At 43.1% G+C, this 22,294-nt stretch overlaps 2 protein-coding genes across 2 annotated transcripts in view; one reads left to right on the top strand and one right to left on the bottom strand.

Moving 5' to 3' along the window:
* LOC106744884 (protein timeless homolog) overlaps positions 1-22,294 on the bottom strand; it is a 113,113-nt gene that overhangs the window by 71,167 nt on the left and 19,652 nt on the right. The gene's annotated exons all lie outside the window — the stretch shown is intronic.
* On the top strand, positions 1,099-5,754 carry LOC106744885 (insulin-like growth factor-binding protein complex acid labile subunit). The gene has a single exon (XM_014620010.1). It carries the CDS (start codon positions 1,224-1,226, stop codon positions 3,969-3,971), a length of 2,748 nt encoding a protein of 915 aa, XP_014475496.1. The 5' UTR covers positions 1,099-1,223; the 3' UTR covers positions 3,972-5,754.

Raw genomic sequence — 22,294 nt, 5'->3', positions numbered from 1 at the left:
GCGATTGTCGCATACTCGGACAACATCAGGGCTGCGTTCAGAAACACCACACCGAGGATAGAATAGCATTTAATTGACCAGTCGGGATAAAAAGAACTGAGATTTCTTTAGCGTGATTGATTAATTAAATGCTATTCTACCCTCAATGTGGTATTTCCGAACGCAGCCTACACTGAGAAACTCACTTAGTTAACTCAAAGAAAATTTTCGTTCAGAATTAAAGGTTGGTTCTCACAATCAAAACATTTGTTTGCGCATGTCCAAAGAAGAATTTTGTTTGAGCCAACTGAATGGGTCAGTGTAGAAAGTATTAGCTACCGTACCGAGAGTGCGATCACGTTTTATTACCGCGACGTGTCGTAAAGAAAACTAAGAGCTACGAGCCACCTGATAAAAAGACCCTCACACACGTCCGGTTTTATTGAAAAATGNGGGGGGGGGGGGGGCAGCGGCTGGAGAGTTATCGCAATTTAAGAAAGGGAACGAGTCAAAATGAACCCGAGCGGAACAACAGCGTAGAGAAAGCCGGGAGGAATCCGCTAGGAAGCATCTAGTGGGTCGACCGGTAGCAAGGGTAGTTGGTGAATCGCAGGATACCGGCTCTACGCGTCAGTACGCTGTCAGAGGACGCAAGCGCGCTCGCACCCCTTATCGAGTTCGAGAGCAAAAGCGACGGCTGCCGGTAGTGGTGGCGATGGAGGTGGTGGTGGTGGTGGCGCTGTATATCTGTATAGACGGGTATATAGGGGGAAGATACGGCGGAAGGGTGGAATGGTTGTAGGTGGCGGCACACAGCCGAGTCAGGAGATAGAGGGGATCGACGGTGAGGGCGAACGAGAGAGGGAACGGAGAGCGGACGGAAGGGAAGGAAGACGAGAAGCGGGTAGGAGAGAGGAGCGACGGAGGGTGGCGGGCGGGCAGCTACGAGTCGGACGCCGCAGTGTTTGTCAGTCCTTCGTATGGACATCACGTTCGGCGAGACTGATAGTACCCACCGGTATTGGCATCCGTATATACGCGTATACGCTTTTGGCGGCATCCATCATCGTCGATAGCCACCAACGTCGATCGCGCGTCAATTCCGCCGTAGATGAACCCGTGGTTGCAGGCGCCTTCGCGATCCCCGATACCGTCGTCGCCTCGTCTCTCAGTCCGGCGGACGACGAGCGGCGTCGCGAGATTTCTCCGGACGGCCGAGATGTGAAGACGTCGACTTGGAAGCGATGTGGCTTCCGTTGGTGCTGCTCGCCTTGATGGCGAGCGGTTCCGCCTGTCCGGACCTTTGCGAATGTCATCAGAGTAACATCGAGAAGGACGCACCGGTATTATCGGACGTGGCGTGTCGCAGACGCGTACCCGGCTTATCGGAGATACCAGTGGGAGTGAGGAGTTTATCGTTGGACAGCGCCGAGAGCACCGAAGTGGCCGCTTTTTTCGACGACCTGGAGGCTACCGATCTGACGAACGATTTCGAGATGACCGGTACTACCCTGCCGGATGTAGAGACGAACGAGACGACGTCGGAGGAGGCGAGGCGCGCGACGGAGACTCTGCCGTACCTAATCGAGTTCGCGGCGACGAATTGTTCGTTGGTGTCTTTGAACGCGTCGTGGCACGGTCTCGAGCGCTTGAGGGCACTGAATCTGTCGTGCAACAATTTGCCGCGGCTGAGGGACGTGCTGGTGATCCGAGCGATGAATCTGAGCGAACTGACATGCCTCGATCTGTCGGACAACTCGTTGTCGGACATCAGTGTCGGGACCTTTAGGACGCTGGTCGGACTTGTGAGACTGAGTTTACGTAAAAACGCGATCAGTACGGTGGACGAGGACGCGTTTCGCGGCCTGGACCGGCTAGAATTCCTCGATCTGTCGGACAACAGGTTGGCGGACTTGCCGGATAGCGCGCTCACGCCGCTATATTCCCTGCAGAAACTCGACCTCAGCGGTAACCAGCTGCAAGTTCTCGGCGCCAGGTGGTTCGAAAGTCTCGACAGATTGAGAGAACTCGACGTCTCGCGAAACGGATTGGCCCGGGCGGCCTCGGGCACGCTGCAGCCGTTATCGGGACTGTCCGTTCTGAGACTCGCGGAGAACCCGCTGAGGGAGAGGGACGTGTCTCTGCTATTGGGCACCGGTAGACGACTAGAGACCGTGGACGCGTCCCGCACCGGATTAGCGAGGGTCCCGGCCGCTCTCACGAGATCGGTCAGGGCTCTGAGACTCGCCGGGAACAGACTGACTACGGTTCGTAGCGGCGACTTGGATAGCTATCCCTTACTACGTATATTCGACATCGCCGATAACCGTCTGGTGGATATCGAGAACGACGCTCTGGGACGCCTGGAGGTCTTGGACGAGCTCGATCTATCCGGCAACGTTCTTGCTAAAGTGCCCGGAAGTCTACCGGGCAGCCTGACGGTACTGAAGCTTCAGCGTAACGCGATAACCGCGTTGAAGCTCGACGATCTCAACGGACTGTATAACCTGCGATCGCTGATGCTGAACGATAACGACATCAGCGTCATCGAGGTGGGCGCGCTCGGTCAACTGCCCCTGCTCGTGGAGCTCGATCTATCCGATAATCCTATCAAAGCGTTACCAACTAATACCCTAAGTGGACCCGGTAATCTGGCGAAGCTCCGGATGTCGGGTTTGGCGTCGCTTCAACGACACCAAGAAGAGCAAAGTGATATGGCGTTCCCGGTACCGACGCCGGAGCGGCTGATAATGTTGGACGTGTCGCGAAGTCCGGTTCTGGCGGGACAATTACTGGCGGACGACGCCGCACTGTCCGCCTGCAAAAGCCTGATAGAGCTGAATCTGTCGGAGACCAACATCAGCACTATCAGATCCGACCTCGCGTACATGCTGCCGCAGCTGCGCTTCCTCGGACTCGGGGCGAACAATTGGAATTGCACGGAGGATCTTTATTGGCTGGGCGAGTGGGTGAGGCAACGCCGCGAGCCGAAGCAACGATTTCAACCGGCTCGATGTGCCAGCCCGTGGAAATTGGCGGGGTTATTTTTGTACGAGCTGCCGCCGCCGCCGAATTCCGCGAGCAGCGCGGAAACTGTCGCGGCGGTTACCCTATCTGTCGTCTACACGTCGGAACATACGTCGCATGCTGATCGAGGGAACCTCACGGTGTCTTCCAATATCGACGGCGCGAATTCCAGTCACAACGTCACGGATCTTCCCACGCTGTCGTCGCTCGTAAACGCGGAAGCCGCGCCGAAAACTGAGGGTGTAGCCGACTCAAACGTCCCCTACGCGAAGACCGTCACGGCACCGTCGGGGCGGCTTTCGGAAAACGCGGTGCCGCGAGTTTACGAGGCGCCGACGTCCTTCCGCAACGTGACGTCATCGATCACGACGCGGACGAGCCGGGAACCGGGTCGGAAAACAAATCGCATCCTGATGGATCAGGATTTAATCAAGCAGTCCGTCGTCCCGGCTTCACGCAGGAGGAACGAGCCGAAGCTATCCGTTACGGGAACGAAGGACGAGACGTATTCGCAAACTTTCGATAACCGGGCCGATCGCGGGGCGCAAAGAAACGGAAAGATGAGCAAACTTGCCGCCTCACCCGGCGAGATCATCTCCCCGGAGTCCTCCTCGCAGCTTGGACTTAAACGTGCGAGCGAGGGTACGAAAGTGATCGAGAAATACCTCACGGGAAGAATGAGCAATACGACGAGCAAGGAGAACGCAGTGCTGGACGATCGTGGCTCTAACACGATAGCGGAGGAACTGAATGGCAGGGCGAGCGATTCCGGTGCTCGAGTGTCCGAGGCTCTATCCGCCGGTGCTCACCCCGGGATGTTGGTATTAGCCGGCGCTGCCCTGGGCGCCGTCGCCGCGCTTTCCGTCGTTCTTTCGCGTAGGGCAACGGTGCACCGAACTGACAGGTATCATCGCCATGAGAACATTGAAGTGCACACTCTAACGCCCACCACGGAACTTTGGTGACCAGAGTCGGAATACGTTCGTCTGTTCGAGAGGGACAGGCGACTGGACGCCAGCAACCGCGACGGGGAAGCGTCGATAATGCCTCGGCAATCGACGAGGTCACGGCTGATTGATGTGTGTTTGAGGAAAATCCTCAAGTAATCATTTTTAGCATCGGTGTGATCGACGGGCGTGTGCATCTTGTTATTGTGATGACGGGATATCGAAGTGGATCCGCCGAGCGCGACGACTAAAGTGTTAATCGGAAAGTTGGAAGGACCCTGACTCTGCGGCAACCAGGTACGAGCGACTGAACATCGAAGTTGGGAACGAGATACTCTCCGAGCTAATCCGTATCACTTCGGAAACCGCAGATACGTTACGGGTCACGGAGCAATACTCGGAAAAATAACAAATTATTCAAGCGTGACTTGCAACCGCAAGATCCGCCGACGAAAAGGCAGTTGACGAGTGGCGACAATATTTGAGATCGTCGAAAATCCGCGATACATAATTAAGAAGACGGCCGTTCGTCGCGAATGTCTGACGGATGTAAAAAAGAATGTTACTTGTAAAATTTCGTTCTCCGCAATAACGCGCGTTCGGCTTATCGAGTTTCTCGAAAACGGTGTGTATGGCAGTAAAAATAAAATCACTCAAGTATCATCGATCGACAATACGTATACGTGCATTCGGTGAAAATCAATCGACGACAACTCTATCAACGACTACGAAGATATCGAGAGCAGTAATTAAGATGTTTGAAGCAAAAACCAGGATGACCGCGCCATTTCGCATAAGTTTTCACGTGTATAAACACATCGGAAACTGTAACGCGCAACGTTCGCAGGGAAATACAAAACGTACTACGAGTTGGAGACTCGGAAAAAAATTATGAGCGGAAATTTGACACGGCTTTCGGTGTGCCGAACGTTACGCTACGGGGAGCGTCGATGCTGCGGAAAACTTCAATCTCCTACATGCTAAACTCGTAGGAAGAGACGTGCGAACAAGAACGATTAAATGTCATCGCAAGACGTGTCATGATCGAACGGGCGAGCGGGCTTACCGATTTAGCTGATTGGCTGGGGTCAGACCGATAAATTGGACACAGTGACAATAATAATGGTTACACGCCGCGTCTCAAGAGTTCGGCTCTTCGCGGTACGCTCAATTCCTGAGAAGACTATATTGTGACTGAAATGAAGTGCGAGTGTAATAAAAGTAGGAAGAGAGCATAATGGTAGCGAGAAAGATAGGAGCAGGTAGGCCAGCGCCAAAATAACGCGGAATGTAGGGGCGAAAAATTTGCGGTGGCAAATAGTATGCTTGAAAGGCAAAACCGGACGCGAAATGAGAGCGACTGTTAGACGGAAGGATTTTTATCGAACGGTGTGTGCGAGAGATCGAGAAAGTCGGGTGTAAAAGAAAGAAAGAAAGAGAGAGAGAGAGTGTGTGTGTGTGTATGTATGAGTGTATGTATGAGAGTATATTCGAGAAACCGTTCTCGGATTACAGTAAAATGGGATGTACAGAAACATTGCTTCCGTACTTAATTCCACTAAGCTTGGTGAGATATCAAGACTTCTTAACAAATACAAAAAAGAAAGAGAGAATGTATGCGAGAGAGGGAGAGAAAGAAAGAAAGAAAGAAAGAAAGAGAGAGAGAGAGAGAGAGAGAGAGAGAGAGAGAAAGAGAAAGAACGCGCGCTAGCGAGAAAGCAGATAGACAAATAGCGAAGAGGCTAAATATTATCTTTCTTAAAATAACCAGTGTCAAAGTACCGCTATAATAATAAACCGATGTACAAAGATGCATGTTTATCGATTTCTTCTCGTTGCCTTCGTCGAATTTTTATTTTTTGTATTCTTTACGAATGAAATAGGTATTCCTGTGCACATACAATATCTCGCAGAAAGTGAAAAGCAAACGGACATTCATATATAATGGATATTCGTATAAAAATATTTTGAAGGAAAATAGTAACAGTACAAAAATGAACATTATAATTTATAAAATTGATAATATATGAACAAAACCGTACAGTTTTTCACTTTAAATAAGTTAAACATAATGGAAGGGTAATCTTGAATGTGTTTCATAATAGAATAAATTTGTGAACTCGTGCTTTTACGTAATTTCGATTATGAATTAAACAATATATGAGTTGTTTCGTTACTTTTTATCATCAAGAAAATCCGCGCCTGAAAATAAGCATAAAAATAATGGAAAGGTAAGTAAATTATATTGCTAATTGTCCTGCACAGATATTTATGCTAACGCAACATCTCAGACATATCGCATATTTTTTTGACTGCAGAAATGTAATATCATTCATTCTCATGTTCTTTTAATTGCTGGTAATGTAAAAAATAATTAACACAAAGAATAACCTGTATGTAATTTTCTCCCTGATATTTACATAATCAAAGGAAAATCAGAAAAAAGTTATAAAACAAATTATATTAACAGTAATATTTTATTTCAATAGTGAACAATGTCAGAAATATTACTATCGTGCCTGACATATGTTTTTAATTTTACACCATTCTATCGAAGAATTTGTAAAAAAATAACTATAAGTTGCAAACTGTTCATTTGTTAATAATCCTCAAAATAACAAATGGGAGTAAACAAATAAAGGAGCAAAACGTTGACAATAATAATGAAAATGATCATTTCCTTTATCGGAAGATAAATATATCAACCTCCATAAGTATAATGACTCAATTGCAAATCTTCTTCCTACCTCATTGAAAATAAGCCTTGATCGCGAAATTTCACTTCAAGTTTCATAAAAAATTTATTTTTCTTTTGAAAAAATATAAACGAGCTTGTAACATTTCAATTGTAATCAGATTTATGTCAACATCCCTACAATATGCTATACATCAAAGTGCAAGCAAAATATCGAGTAATACGATAAGCATTTATCGTATTTATTTTGATTTCATTAATATTAATGCTAAAATTCTAAAACCTCTCCTTGCTGCAACTGTCTTTTCCACATTATTATAATTGTGTATATTGCGATGCATTAAAATTATCAATTAATTCAATTTGAATGATTTAATAATTTTAATGATAGTCGATAATTCATTGAAATACGAGACAAGCATGCATAAAGGATAGTTACATCGAAATATTAATAAGTCTCGCTGTAAGGTCATTTGAAAGCACTAAATGTACGCGCCGCAAATTCACAGACCCTCGTATTGACGTGAATGTAATTTCACGGATAATTCGCAGCGCTGCCGCTTTATCGGCCTGCGGGAGAATTTCCGAATAACGATAACAAGCCGAGGAAGGCAATAAGGAAAAACGATATCCACAAAGTATATTGAATACAACGATTCTGGAAGACGGGCGCAACTTTGAGATTCAGTTTAAATTTCCTATAAAATAATCCATCGTAGAGTGCAACCAGGAAATTTAATCACCGTATAGCAGCTCTCCCTGGCTCAGCCCAGATCCACGAAACTGGTAAATTCAGTAACATCTTGCAGAAGTTCGTTATCCCTACTCTGCCAAGCGCGTTGGTTTACCCAGACGCCCGTACTATTTCGTAATATTGACTTCATCGATGAAAAACAGAATCCAGTTTGGAACTTATCTGCATACCGATCCCGGCGCAATTACTCTCTTCACGCCGGGATATTGTATGGTGCGCGTTATTGCGCCCAACAGTATGGCCATCACCGTTGGTCGTCCCTTCGACCAGGAAAATCATCAAAAATGAAAGTCGACATCGAAAGAGAGGAATTTTTAATATATCCTGTACGAATGACGCTAATAACGTAGCAGAGAGGGAATTGAAATTTCTTATCAAAAGCGTTTTTACCCATAATTAAAATGCACGAGAGGGATACGTTAATACAGAACGAAATACGCTAATACAGAAAAGAGAAAAGGGGGAAAATTGACAAAAGGTACAAAATACCGCACAGTATGATCGTGCAGCATCTGATATAAATGGGAAGCTCCCCATGTTCCCACGGTGCACGTCACATTTTTAATCTTAAACATAGTTGGAGATCCAATTACATGTATATTGCACCAATTCGTATTGACGCGAGCAATAAAAAAGCATATGCAATTTCAAACTCAATTGCACAACGATCCCAACACGATCACTCATTTCCCGACGGGAGATTGCAAACTGTGTTACGTGTTATGTTACGATACATAACAATCATTACAGTACGGAAGTGTGCTTAAAAAAAGATAGTAACTTTCATAACACGCAAGAGCGATCGCGCATACACGAAAGGCACATAAGGCAAAAATCGAACGAAGATAGAGAAAAAAAAAATAAGAGGGGAAAAGAGAAAGAGAAAGAGAGAGAGAGTTTCAATTATTCAGGATGTTGTTGGCGCGTATTTTCCGTCTCGTGCAAAGCTACTTTGTCGAAAGTCGCGTGTAATCGGCGCGCAGCCGAGCACGACTCCTCGTGCGAAAGTATGGAATATTTATCGCGGTAACGAGACCCGCCTAAATCCCTTAATAACGCGAGCAAATTGTCTTTGTGTGTTAATTATCATCGTCGAGCGGGGTTATTTCCCCCGCCGCGTATCAAATGACTCGTATATGAATATACGTGGAACGCACTTTACGCAAGTGCCCTTGATTAAATGTACATAGTTATGTTCGCTGTGATAATGCGGCAGCGTGTCACGCAAGCGGGAGATATTTTGTTACGCAAATTGGCCCGTGCAGTGTCTGTTGGCCTATTGTAGAATGGTTTCGCAAACGGCAAATTCAATCGACTCGCTTACTTACCGCTCCATCTTACGTGCTCGTGGCAATTTAATATTTATAAATTCAACAGGCCCATAAAAGCGCACTTTCCAAATTTGTATGCGCGATTTCGCTGTGTGTGCGCCTCGCCACCTCTCGAGTATCCGTGCAGTTACTTCCGTTAGGCCGGCAATTGACACTTTCTATCAATTCGAACAAATTCAATATCACGAGCGTAATATAACTAACTGTAACGAACTTTCGTGAAGCAATTTTTATTAGCGCAGAACTGGCGAAAAAAAAAATAATCGCAGGCTGTTCCATAAATTGTGATCTTAGCTTAAACGAACGGCCGAAGATATAGATACCGCACATATGTAACGTGGAAGTGAAAAGATCTAGTATAAAACCGAGGGGGAACACCTCATTTGAAACATTGCGTTCCTTCACATCGGCGCTCGTAATAAAACGAAGTTTTGTACCTCGTCGTCTTGTGTTTTTTCAATATTTCTACCAATCGTGCACGATAAAAACCACCCTACTCGGAGCTCCCGAGAATCCTCCGCTACGGGCGATGGTTAAAGTCGCAGGTCGCGAAACGCCCTGCACATAAATTCAATAAAAAGTACTTGACTCGTATTAACCAATTAACCATTATTAGAGAGAGGGTCGGCTGAACTAATCTCTACGACCGGCACAGAAGCACGGGATGTTTGCTGTTTGAACTGGATAGCGAGCGAAACGTAACTCTCTGAACGCGGTAGAATTGATCGAACCGCGTCCTCTATGACATTTTCTGTACAAAGGAGAGAGAACCGACGCCAAGGTAAACTAGGTCTTCATGGTAGGAGAAGCAGAGATCCTCTTCATTGCGTCTCCGATCGCCGCAAGCCGCCCTCCTCGTTGCGCTCTTTCCGATCGCACGCTCCGCAAGCTTTGCGGTCTTTTTATTTGCCTCCGAGCTCCTCGTATTAGCTCGCCGCAGAATTCTAGTGGCGATCTGACGCGATGCCGCCAACGTTCGCGTGAGTAAAAAAATTTTTTTAAATTTTCACAACTGCTTTTTAACAAAAAAAAGTCCCCCCGACTGATTTTTAGCAATTAACGAACCGCGTCTGATATTTGCGCGAATAACTATTCAATTAGTTTAGTTTAGAAAAAGAAGCGTGAAGTGCGCGTGTACGGGATTTTTTGGCAACGAATAAGCGGAATCACGGAGGAAGAACGATAAATAAAGGGAGTTTGTGAAGTGGATTAGAAAAAATCCTTGCTCGCCGCACGCGAAGTATACTTAATACAACGATGCTTCCGCCGGAGTATCATTCGGGGAAACTTATAGGTACGTGTGTTTGAGATAAAGTACGAATGAGACAACCGCAGAAGAAAAAGGACAACGCGGATTTTTCTGCCGGCCATGCAAGAAATTCCTACCGCGACGAGCCGGAACTTTATACCAGTTTTATTAGTTTCGCAAACGTAAAATTTTTTTACGGCGTCGGGCGTTAGAGCGCTTCGTGAAATATTATAAAAATTTGCAAACACGCGGTCGCGAGCCAATGGTGCGTCTCAAGGTACGATTGAAGACCACTTTTGTTCGTTATCTCGCACTCTGTGGGAAGAAATACGCGATTAATGTCACGCTAATAAATTTCAACGCGGTGATATACACGCGCGATGACGATGTGCTCTGATTAACGCGGCGGGAAAATTGCGAAAATGCTGACGGATAAATTACAACTGCTATCGCCGCGTCTTATCGCGGCTGAATTATCCGGCGGTAACCGAAAAGCCAAATTCACAATCTCACCGCGTGTATCGCGATTTCTGATATAAAACGCGAAGCAAAGATCATATTAATTAAACGAATATACATGTAGTCAATAAACTTTTATGCATATTTTAATTGTACGCATCAAGCTCTCTCTTTCTTATAGGTGTGACAGATAAACGTAAATTCTTCCGTACTGAATATGCAATGTTTCAAAAGTTCCCTCTCACGCAGCAACCATTATTTTCTACCATACTTTTTCGGCATGATTGACGAGCTTAAGCGCCGCGGCTCTGAAAAATAATTAGCTGCACTAATTGACTCCATTATTTACGTGCAAATAACTTCGCCATCTCCGACGTAAAAATCCGCATTACTATGACCGCCTGAAAACGAGAATATCACATAAGCAGACGTAGACGCTCCGCACGTATACATACACACACACGCGCGTACCAATGGTTGCTAAGGTTGCCCGACTGCTGGAATAATTGAAATTGATCGTTGTGGAAATGCCTCTTCTATATCCTTCCGTTTCACCCGTTCTCTGCGGCCCTTTTAACTAGCGCGTCGAGAACTATAGATATAAATTCCGTTCTGCTAATTTTTAGAAAGTTCGAAACTTTGTGATTGATGTCCGTGACCTTAAAGTAATAACGCTCTGCTGGTCTGCTTACTTACTTATATATTGTGAATTTCACTTGTCCTTTTTCTTATTTCATGTTATTTGCTCTAATATTGTTACAATTTTTTCATTATTAGATTAACGTTAATCAAATAGATTTACGATACTAACGAATACATTACAGTTAATAATCATATCAACAATTTTAAATGTCAACAAGACGAAGAAATGAACTCAAAGTCTGGTTTTTTGTCAAATGTACGACCTAGAAGTAATAAAGTAAGCAGTCCGTAACTTTCCGCAAGAACATCCATTACATCTGGCCAAGTAACAATCTTCTGGCACATTAACAAATTACCATTACCGATATTGTAAAAAAAAAGAGAGAGAGAGAGAGGGAGGGGGAGAGAACGTCGTAACAATCACGTTTCAACAATTCCACATATCCCTGTAATTTAAATAGCTACCACGTCGTTTACAACGACGATTCCGCTAACCACAGATTTACTGTCACGTACACCACGATTTTATCGGGTAGAGTATTCTGTGCACTCTACGGTTTCGACGTTACGACTTTCGTTGTACTCGTAATCGTACATTTTATTGAATATTTCAAACCACAGTATGTAGAACGTAAAGTGTTGTTGCGGATTAGACAACACGATTAACAATTTTACTATAATTGCGTATAATAATGGAAGAAATAATATGTAAAATATATATTCTAATTGTGTATAATAATAGAAGAAATAACGTGTAAAGTTTGAAAGAGATAATTACGATTTTTCGTTCAAAATAAATACTGCAAGTGTCATCAAGATAAAAAAAACGTGTCGTACGTTAAAAGATATGGTATACATTATGCAAAAGACAATTTTGTATATGTATATTAATAATTATATATTATAAAATAAAGAAAGAAATATAATTATTTAAATGTTCATATTTAATGAAAATTCAAATGCAAAGGATAACTTGATATCCCCCAATATAAATAAACACGCCACCATCGAAGTAATTTCACGCCTTTGAACCGAGATTTGATCCGACGCTTTTTGTACAATAGATGCAACTGCTGCCGTCTGTTAAATTGCGGCAAGCCACGAAAAATACGCACGGTCAATCGATTTATTCCCTCATATATTTCAGGATTACGAAAGTCCGAGGTTGGAATCTCCAGGAATATTTACGACCTGACCTGCCCAACGATACATCAAGTGATAAAACCAGGCGAATCGACCTTTTTTAATATCGAGCGCTGAAGAGTAACGCAAATAAAGATTGCGCCAAGTTAAATCCCAGAATGATGCACACGACATACGTACTATACGTTGTTTAAGGTAAACAAATTCGTCCGACTCGCATGCATGAAATAAAAGAAAAAAATACGTTAGTTTCCCAACTTATTTGCATACTAGAAGATTTACGCGCGCGAAATTACACGTGAAATTTCATTTGTCTAGTTTTGTTTCAATTATTATTGTTATTCAGACTGCCGTAAATTTGTTTAGAATTACATTTCCTCAGAGCACATGTTCGTATATATTCACACCACACGAAAGATTTAACATATTTTTATCACAAAGTATATCGTAAAAAGTAGTTAACAGATATGTGTATGTATAGTAAAACTACGTGTATATATCTGTCCAAAAGAAAATGGACATTATTTCGCGGAAAAAGGTAAAAACGCAAATAGTACAACGATAATTAACTTTTCGTTTCAGCCTCATAATACGCGCGGAGAACCTGCGATTATTGCTTTAATACGGGAATTCTCGAGACGACTATTCTCATACGTCCTAAGTACTTTCTCGATTTAAGCGGCCGAGATTATGTGAATGGTTTTACTGCGGCTATAACTCTATATTTCAAACTAGAATGTGCATAAAGATGAAAGAAAACTTTGAATTGTTCTAAATCGCGTCGCACAAAATGTGATTACGCTGTAAATCAAATTTCTTTACGACTAAGTGAACAACTTTCATGCAATATCTGATGTAATATGATGTTGACTTTTAGCAAGTTATATAATTATATTATATTATGTACTTTAACTATGTTATACAACTATATCATATAATCGAATTACCAATACATTAAATTCATTAATTCAACGAGTTATTATTCTGAAAGTATTTCTATATTTAGTGTGTCAAATGACAATTTCTTAATTATTTCAGTTTTGAAAGATGCATTTTTCCATTTAAATAAAAGATGCATACCAACTTTATTTAAAATTCCTAAAACACGTACTTATCTACGCTACATTTTACGTGATGTAATTTACTTACTGAACATACATAGCGACTTGTATGCTGGAAAAAATACGTCGTGTGTAATAATTCGAGCCGCAACTTACTCCGCCTCGCACAAAATAAAATGTAAACGTTTGAGAGAAAATTAAAAGCGGATCGCTAGATGCTATGATTTCAAAATACTCATAATGAAATTAACGGTCGCGAGCGTTTCTTTTTTTTTTTTTCAAAACAGCAGCTCGGACAAAATGATGATAAAAACAATAAAGGAGAATAAAGGAGAAAGATAAAGACTAAAGACCCATTGCTCACAGGTTTCGCGGAATTTGGCGGGTTGGCCGTTGCCTTTACGCGAATTTAATTGACGTTGGTCTCGCTACGGGATTGCAACTGATTATTAATTATTCTGCCGCGCCATTTGCAGACCGGTGAAAGAAATAAAAATTATCGAAGCACGGCACGGGGGCGAGGCCGGCGAGCGCGAGGTTGATTTTCGTTAGCAAACGATTTCTCGCGCAACGACGCAAAAAATCAGAACGTGCTGAAAATTAATCGACGATATCCACCACAATCGAGCGGAAAAAATCGCAAAATCAAACGTTTATACATACAGCGTGCCTATACAATAATACTCGAACATATTGTATATATAATACGTGAAAATATAATATGTTATAAAAAACGTATGCTATATCTCATGCCGTATTTTAAATGAAGCATAAGTAAAACAGACCGATCGTTGTCACGTAGATGCGTTCAAAAGAAAGAATCGAGTGAATTCGGTAAATAATTCTCAGTGTGTCGGTGTGTCAATAATTAAAAGGAGAAAAGATCTAGCGAATGAGAACGATTCGTTCTTCTTTGATGAAGGGTCTGGTGCGCATTATGAAGATGACAGAAACGGGATATTAAATCTTCTCATCTGATCATTCTTTGATATGGAAAGATTTGCGTTCGTCTTGCGACTGCAGAGAAGTAGGAAATATTATTTGTTACTAGGACCTGTATTGCGTGGAGATATTATTCGCTCGTGCATCCCTCGTGACAAAAACGGGTCTGCCAAGGACGAGTATAAATTCGACGCAGACACCACGAGAATGGAACACGAAGTAAGCAAAATATTCGTATATACGTTATATATAAATACGACGTCCGCGGTACGTTAAATATATAATATCGGGAAAATGTAATCGTCAAATCATCGCTATACTCAAAAGCACCACGGAAAAATTAAAGAACACAAAACACGAATGAAGTCAAATGATGAGAAACCATTTTACGATATATATATATATATATAGAGAGAGAGAGAGAGAGAGAGAGAGAGAGACTCAAAGCCTTTAACATTTGCCTTTGATTAAAAATCTGAAATAGATTCTATGAAAACATGCGAAATGGCGATTATATATGGACAAATTCTATTGGAGGAAAATATTTTACTTGGTATCCATAAAAGAAGACAAACATTATACATTAAATATTACAGATAAAACAGCGACATATTCATTTCATGTGTGTGCTGAATTAACTTCCGGTGAAATATTTATTTTACGCTTTGAAACCAAGCTCGTGAAGAAAGCCGTTTCCCGTTTGAGTGGTCCGTTGAACTGAAATACTTGGCAATATATGTCAATAACATATGTAGTAAAATATGAGTGACTCTATAAAAATAAGTGACTCTATATTTTACTTTCGTTTGACAGGCGAGTCAAAAATGATTTTCCGCTGTTCTCGGGGAGGTTCGTTATTGAAAAGTATCCTGGTGTCGCATCTGCTTCCCCCACGCCGCCAATTACCAGGATTGACACTATGTGCGGCCCACATGTGCCATGAAAGTTTATAGTTTCTAAAGCACGAAGCCGATCCGTTGCAATGAAGAAATACGAGATGGAATCTTGTCAAGAAGAATCTTCCGTAACGGTCGCTAACGGAAAGCCGCGAACCTTCATCCGAGACTTCGTAACTCTCTCACGTCTCTGTTTTAAGCCATCTTCGTAGCGGATCGTCTTTACGATTCTCTGAACCGTGGATCAGATTAAAGTAAAGCTCTGCAACAGTTTTGCGCAGCTTCTCTTTCTTTCCCTACTATCCCACTACTAGTTGCAGTATGCGATCTCGCCTGCGAGGCACATGTCCGATCCGAATGTACAGAGGATTGATCTTACGATATCGTAAGATTATGTCATTAACGAGGTACAGTCAAGTTTAGACAGCGCGTATCCCCTAGCCGTCGCGCAACGACGTGATTTTTCAGCCTCCATGTATACACCATGTGACTCTGTAAGAATTTAATTAATATTTTGCAAGTACGTTCGCCCTGAAGAGCGACAGATTTCAATTTGAAAGCGGCTCTTTGATTCCGCATTCGATTACGGAAAACCTTTAGAGAACGAAGCCGGTGCGCGGACTGCACAAACAGCTATTGAAGAAAATAGCGAATGAATGGCATACACTCGCAGAATTTCCAGAAAGATCCTTTGTCAAGGAGACCCCGACGCTGTTTGGCGCAAACATCCGCGAAAGGTGGGCGACATCAAAGGCAACACAGATAATTGGTTCGAGCTGTGCCAAAGCGGCGTAGTGCGACAGGTGAAGATTGCGGGATTACGTAGGTGCAGCCCACAAACGCAATCACGAAGGAGAAATTTCACGCTGCAAACTGCTGATGTCGTGTGTGTTTATTTATAGGACGTTTCTCTTAACCGGCGCGGAATATCTGATCCGGCCAGGATTTTGAGTAGCTACCGAGCAGCTACAAAGGATAAGCAATGTGGCGCCGGCGAAAAATCAATTTCTTCGATCGCTCGGGTATTAGCATATTAAGCGCCGCGTCTTCTGAGCAGATAAATCGAGAAGGTCGATGGCGGAAGTTCCTCTGACGGAAGTTTTTTTCCCCGAAGTCGCGCCAACAATTAAACTTCTCGGGCTCTCGAAGTTCAAGGTACACGATTCCTTACGAAGTACATATTAAATATTCGATAAATAATTCGGTGAATTATTCGAAGAATCCATGCTCGCATAATTGCGGCGCAATACGCGATCGATATTAAACCGTTATCCACGATAAAAATTCAACTTTCGATCCAATCGAGATAAAGATTCTCGTCGTATGAGGAGATCAGAGGAATCCACTTGAAGCTCAATTACAAGTATAAAATTATTGTACCTCGTATTCCTCTCTCTCCGTTCCTGTCAGCGCACCGACTCCGCCGCCCGAAGGGGAGATTATCTAACCGAATCTAGACGAAACGAGTATCTTCTTCTCTTTTCTCACCCACCCTCTCGTCACTGCCCTGCCATTCCGCCAGCCTTGACTTCTAACAGACTCCCTAAGTCGCTCGTTCAATCTTGGAAGCCTGGCGCCAATCCGGCCCGCCTGTCCTCCAAAAACCGCAATAACATTTTTTACAAGGTTCCCTGCCTCTTCCCGTTCCTTTTAATTTACATACAATTTCGCGATGGACTCGCCGTTCTTTGAACAACTTCTTTCAGACCCGGACATAATCAAGAATCCCGATAAGTAACGCCGGGAGGAATGTTTGGCTTTAACATTCGTCGCGGTAGTTTCCTCCCATGAAAGCGAAAAGGAGAAAAACAGTAATAAGAAAGCTATCGCGCCATTTTGACTGTATTTAATGTTTTCTTATTTGTTGATCTTCTTTGATTCTTATTTGGAAAAAATCCATCAAATTGGAATATGAAACGTTGTTTCCCATCACAAATATGGCTGGATTTGTATCTACTCGCGCGTACGGTACACAGAAAATAAAATTTAAAAAAATGTTGCTACATACGATGCGATTTTTGTAATTCTATCTCAGCACAAGTGGAATATTCTCGAGTATATTTGTAAGCAATAAACGTTTAATGGAAAAATATGTATTTGCCATCCGAATTTTACAAAAAGAATATCAGTGAAAAACGAATGATATATTGATTCGTTTACTATACAAATAATAATATTTCCGATGCAATCGATTTTTCCGAACGCAGTATCGGATACTTCGCGATTCCGTCGCAAACGGAGCGCAGGATGAAATTTTAGAAGACAACCGTGTGACTGTGCCAGATTTTATCAGATTCTCTCTTTCTCGCTATATTCTACAAAAAGAGAGCCACGCTTTATACGAGCCGCCGCACGAAGATTATGGGGATAGAAGCGGAAAGCAGACGTCTGCTTATTGACAGGTCGTCATTGATTTTCTGCCAAATCGGACGAATCACCGTTCGTCGGCTTAACGAGCTACCCCGGTGACTTTCGCTGACATCTCTTCACGGTTCAAAAGCGTCATTTTCCTTCTTTTAGTACCATTTGCGAAATTCGTCATTATTTTAACCCTTCACAACGCGGAAAATTGAGAACGATTTAAGAAGAAATAATTATCGCAAGTTATCGAAAAGTTTAATTTCCAAAGAGTAAAGGAAATCTTTTCCTTTCTCTTAGATTAATTTATATTAGATTAATTTATAATTTATAAAGATTAATTTATATATGTTCACACGTTTATATTGTATTTTTCGTAGAATTTTATATATGTTTTTTTAAAGAGCCGTTCAATAATTACGCCGTGCCAAATTTGGATATTTATCCCCCCCCCCCGCTCCCCCCGCATTAATTACCGTTGTACGAAGATAGAGATAAGTCGCACAAAGCGCATCGACTTCACTAAAATTTCCAGTATAATGAAATTATTCCCGTGAGAAATGAGGGAGTAAGAGGAACACGTAAAGAAAGTGAAATTACTGTGCCAGAGATGCGCCCATCGGAGATTTCTTACTTTATGGATCAGGTCGCGTACTTTCCAGAAATTTATGCCACGCAGTAAAACCGCCTCCGCTAAAATCCTGCGCGGTGGCAAGTATCCAAGATCGGAAAGTCGTTATTCAGCCCATAAATTAACATCGGCGGTCACTTACATGCGATGCATCGTACTTCTCGAAGAACGGGAAATCTTGGCAGATAAGGCAATGACACTCGCTTATGAAAATATACGATCGCGTTATCCGGCAGTTAATGAAGCTTTGCAGAGCAATATAAGTTCCCCACATCGTGTTTATATTTATAGTTGACGTATAAATCGATATCAGCATGATATAGCCTCAACACTTCCACACATTATGAATATTTGTCCACAAATAACTAAGATAACATTACCACAAGCACACATATGAAGGATTTTGTCGTATTATTAAAATTTCATGTAAATTTAAATATCATCGTGCAACATATCGTGTAATTAAATAAATCACGTTTGAGAGAATTAATATAATATGAAAAATATAAATTATGCTTATGGAATGTTTCCCCTTCAACACATGTTATTTTACAATGTCAAATTCTCCGGTCAATTTAGCGCCCTGGTTATTAGCGGTTCTAAACAAAAATACACCGTGCGAAAATATCGCACGCGGTAGTTTGAGGCCCAAAAAAAAAAAAAAAAAGTACTTCGCACCGCTTCGAACGATGTTCCGCCGAGATGTCATTAACCGCGCAAATGTCTCTCGAAAGTGATGTTAGCGGCACCCACGCTGGAAAGGAGTGCATTATCTTTCTGCGATGTAATTTCGTTTCAATATAGATCATCGAGGACGGCGCCGCGTGCACCACCGTTTACCTATCTACCCCTTGCTTTTATTACGAGACGGCGGATCGTGATGGAAAAGGAAAAAAAAAGAAAAAAAAAAGAGAGGGAAAGGAGAAGAAGAAGCACGGCGCTGTTTCATTCTCATATCAGAACTTCATCCTTTCTCCGGGCTCTCGCTTTCTTCGGGGCAGCATTGTGCACCGGGCAGATACACATTTAAATTTATCTCACGTCGTTTCGCGAGAACGAGAATGTAATTGTGTCGTCGAGAAGTCATTAAGACGCGCTTGTCGCGGGCGCTACCTTTTGAGGTACACGAGCTAATGACAGACGTAGTTTAAATAATACCACACGGTTCTTTAACGGGTTCAGTTAAAAGTGTAATGCACCCAAAGACCAATTCTAATTAATACCGCCTGTACAAGATACAGTAAGACTCGTATTCTCAAACGACAGTGTCACCCGGAGAAGTAAGCTTGATCGACGAAACTTTTCAGAAAACCGAGATATACACACAGCTTTCTATAACGTAATACGTAATATACATTTCAGAAAAATAATTAGTAATAAGAGAAGATATTAATTCACGTTATCTAAGATAAAGTTAATCACGATTATCACGGTTATCGATTCTTGACAGTTTGAGAACTTAATTTACCGACAATCATTATTTTTCTTATAAAAGGTAACTTCAGTACATTTTTGCGGGTAACTCCGGCGAATTCTCGTGCGACACCGTGCAGTTTATATTTGGACAAGAATTTTTCCGCGTTCTGTGGAATAGCTTGCATAACCCCGATACCGGCGAAGTGCATCAACGGGCAGTGTCGATAACGAAAAACCGTCACCAAATTCCCGACCGCGGTTTACAATTTGCCAGTTCGAAGGAGGATTAAGCTCTGCACCAATTTGCATACATATAGTCGATCACCTAGGGTGTCACGATAAAACGTGGTTTCCGTTGCCGTCGCAGAGCAGAGAAAAAAACAGTAATTGGTTATCGAGTTCATTGATTCCCGACGACGGAATCGGCCGTTCCCTCTCGCTCATCCTCCCTTCCCCCCCCCCCGCTCTTTCTCTCTCTTGTTTCTTCGTGCTCGCGCACGCACACACATACGGCTCATCATGAAATAAATAAATCCGACGTGCATTCAGCATATAGCGCCGATCCGAATTCAATTTTCTGCCGAGGTTTCGCGAGGGGAGGAGTACTACCCGTGGGGGTACTGCAAAATGCCAAGAGGGATGGCTTTGGTGGCAGCGACAGTTCCACCCTACATTCACCAGCGAGCGCGCATAGATGCTGGTGGAAAATTTTTCTAGGGTAAAAGATATACAATATAAGGCTTATACATGCAAATTTTATATCCCTCACCGCGCTGAATATTTCCCTTCTTCTCCCCACCCTTCCCCTCATTTTTTTCCTTTGTAACATTCCCTAATATAAACGATAAAATCAGGCAAGATTTCTCAACGGGAAGGGAATAATAAAATTGCACGCGCGCGCATCACCACGAGTGAGCATTGATCGAAAGATTGAAGTTCCTGTAATAAACCAGACGCGGATACACGTTAACCGAAATACTATCTCGGCCAATTCGATCCCCGCCGCGCATTCCGGAGTTAAGTGCAGATATTTCCCAATTTCCCAATTTTACAATATTTCGTAGGGACCACGCAAACTCGCGATGGGCTTTAGTTGGCCTCTGTTGCGGGCGGCCATGTGAGGCAGGAAGACCGGCAATGAAACCATCGTGGCCTGGCACGGTCTCTCGAATTTCAGTGGCAATCGAATAACCCACCACGAAATCCGTTAAGCAGTTATTAAAGTCCCAGAGAACTTGCTCGTCTCGCGGTGGCTTCCGCGCCCGGAAATTTCAGTTATTTCTAGTAGAGCACAAATCCGATTTAGATATTCCGGCGGAACGTACCCGGCGCGAGGCGCCTGGAATGGCGGCTTCGGCGTAAGTTAAAAGCGCACAGGACGAAACGCCCGTCGTGTCCTGCTCGTCGTGGCATGACCGGCGGTAACTCTGTTTCGCGGAACATTACGTCCGCATTAGCCCGAAGAAACATATTCAACTCGTGGCTGCGGAATGCCGATTAAGGGGCCTGAACGGCGCACGAGAATCGCCACGTATGCGTAATAATCCGTGAAGCATGTCACAGGAACGTCAGTTAATTTGAGAACAGTCAATTTGAGCAAAATTGCATAATACATTCTCGAGAGAGTGGGAGTAAAGCGGGTCTAAAAATGCCGTGGATAAAAAGTGTATTGTTTTATCAATTTTATCTCTGAAGTAATAGTGATGACACTTTTTACTTGAGAAATCAGGTGAAAAGTATCAAATAACGACCTCAGATAATAATATTATATTTCGTAAATTAGTGTCTGCTTTATTAATTAGTGATAACTATTGATTTTATGAATTATATAACTGAAACTCTAAAGAACGTTTGAGTAAAAATATACAATGATATAAATAGTTTATATAGTTTTCCATATAATTGCAATAAAAATTGAAATTGGCTTTATCCTCGCACTACCCTGTCCAAATATTCGAATATACTATTCGCGCGCGCACGCGCGCGGATGGTCGAGGTATTCGGACGGAGAATTGTGTGCGGTACTATTCGTTGATTCAAATACTCGAGCACTGACGGTCTATCGGTGGAGAATCTCGATGGACATAATAGAGCTCTGTTTGATCTATTCGGTGTGTTTTTCCGCGAGTATTCTCAGGGACGTTCAAACAGCGAGAAGGAGCGAACGGCGGGGAAAAAAGGGGCGGAAACCGAAAGACGGCGATAAAAGTGTATACGTGAAATAATGTAACGGAGCGCAAGAAAATGTCTCCGGCAAGGAGCACTCCGTCGAGGAGAAAAGCCGGATAAAAGGATTCGTACAAACAATAAAACATAAAATCATGGAAAATACTTAACGAGCGCATAAAACGGGAACCGGCGGACGAACATGAAAGGCAAACAACGGGAGGGAAGTAAAGCAAAGATGAGGTGGAACCTCTCGGTAAGAATGGGTGCAGGTGAAAGCCGATAAATGGAATGCGAAAGAAGGAACGATGGAGAAAGTGAGACGCACCTGGCGGAGAGAGATTCAGAGCGCGCCAGTTACAATATAAATGATCCCGTCTGCGCCCGCACCCACCTAGTCGAGCTCAACCCCAGGCCAACCTCCATCCCAGGCCATTTACATATCTGTATTATTCAAGCACGACTGTTATTCAATTTCTACGCAACTCGTAAATGCATTATTATTTAATCGAGTCGCACGCCGCCGGGCAGGTTCGTCGTGCGACGCGTCGGGCTCACGTTTATACCGCACAGAGGGTGCGGAACGAGAACAACGGGG

This window comes from Dinoponera quadriceps, unplaced genomic scaffold, assembly GCF_001313825.1.
Source record: "Dinoponera quadriceps isolate SergipeBrazil2010 unplaced genomic scaffold, ASM131382v1 scaffold1308, whole genome shotgun sequence".
Classification (NCBI taxonomy): Eukaryota; Metazoa; Arthropoda; class Insecta; order Hymenoptera; family Formicidae; genus Dinoponera; species Dinoponera quadriceps.
Note: the sequence above shows the minus strand (reverse complement) of the source record. Positions and strands in the feature narration are given on the sequence as shown.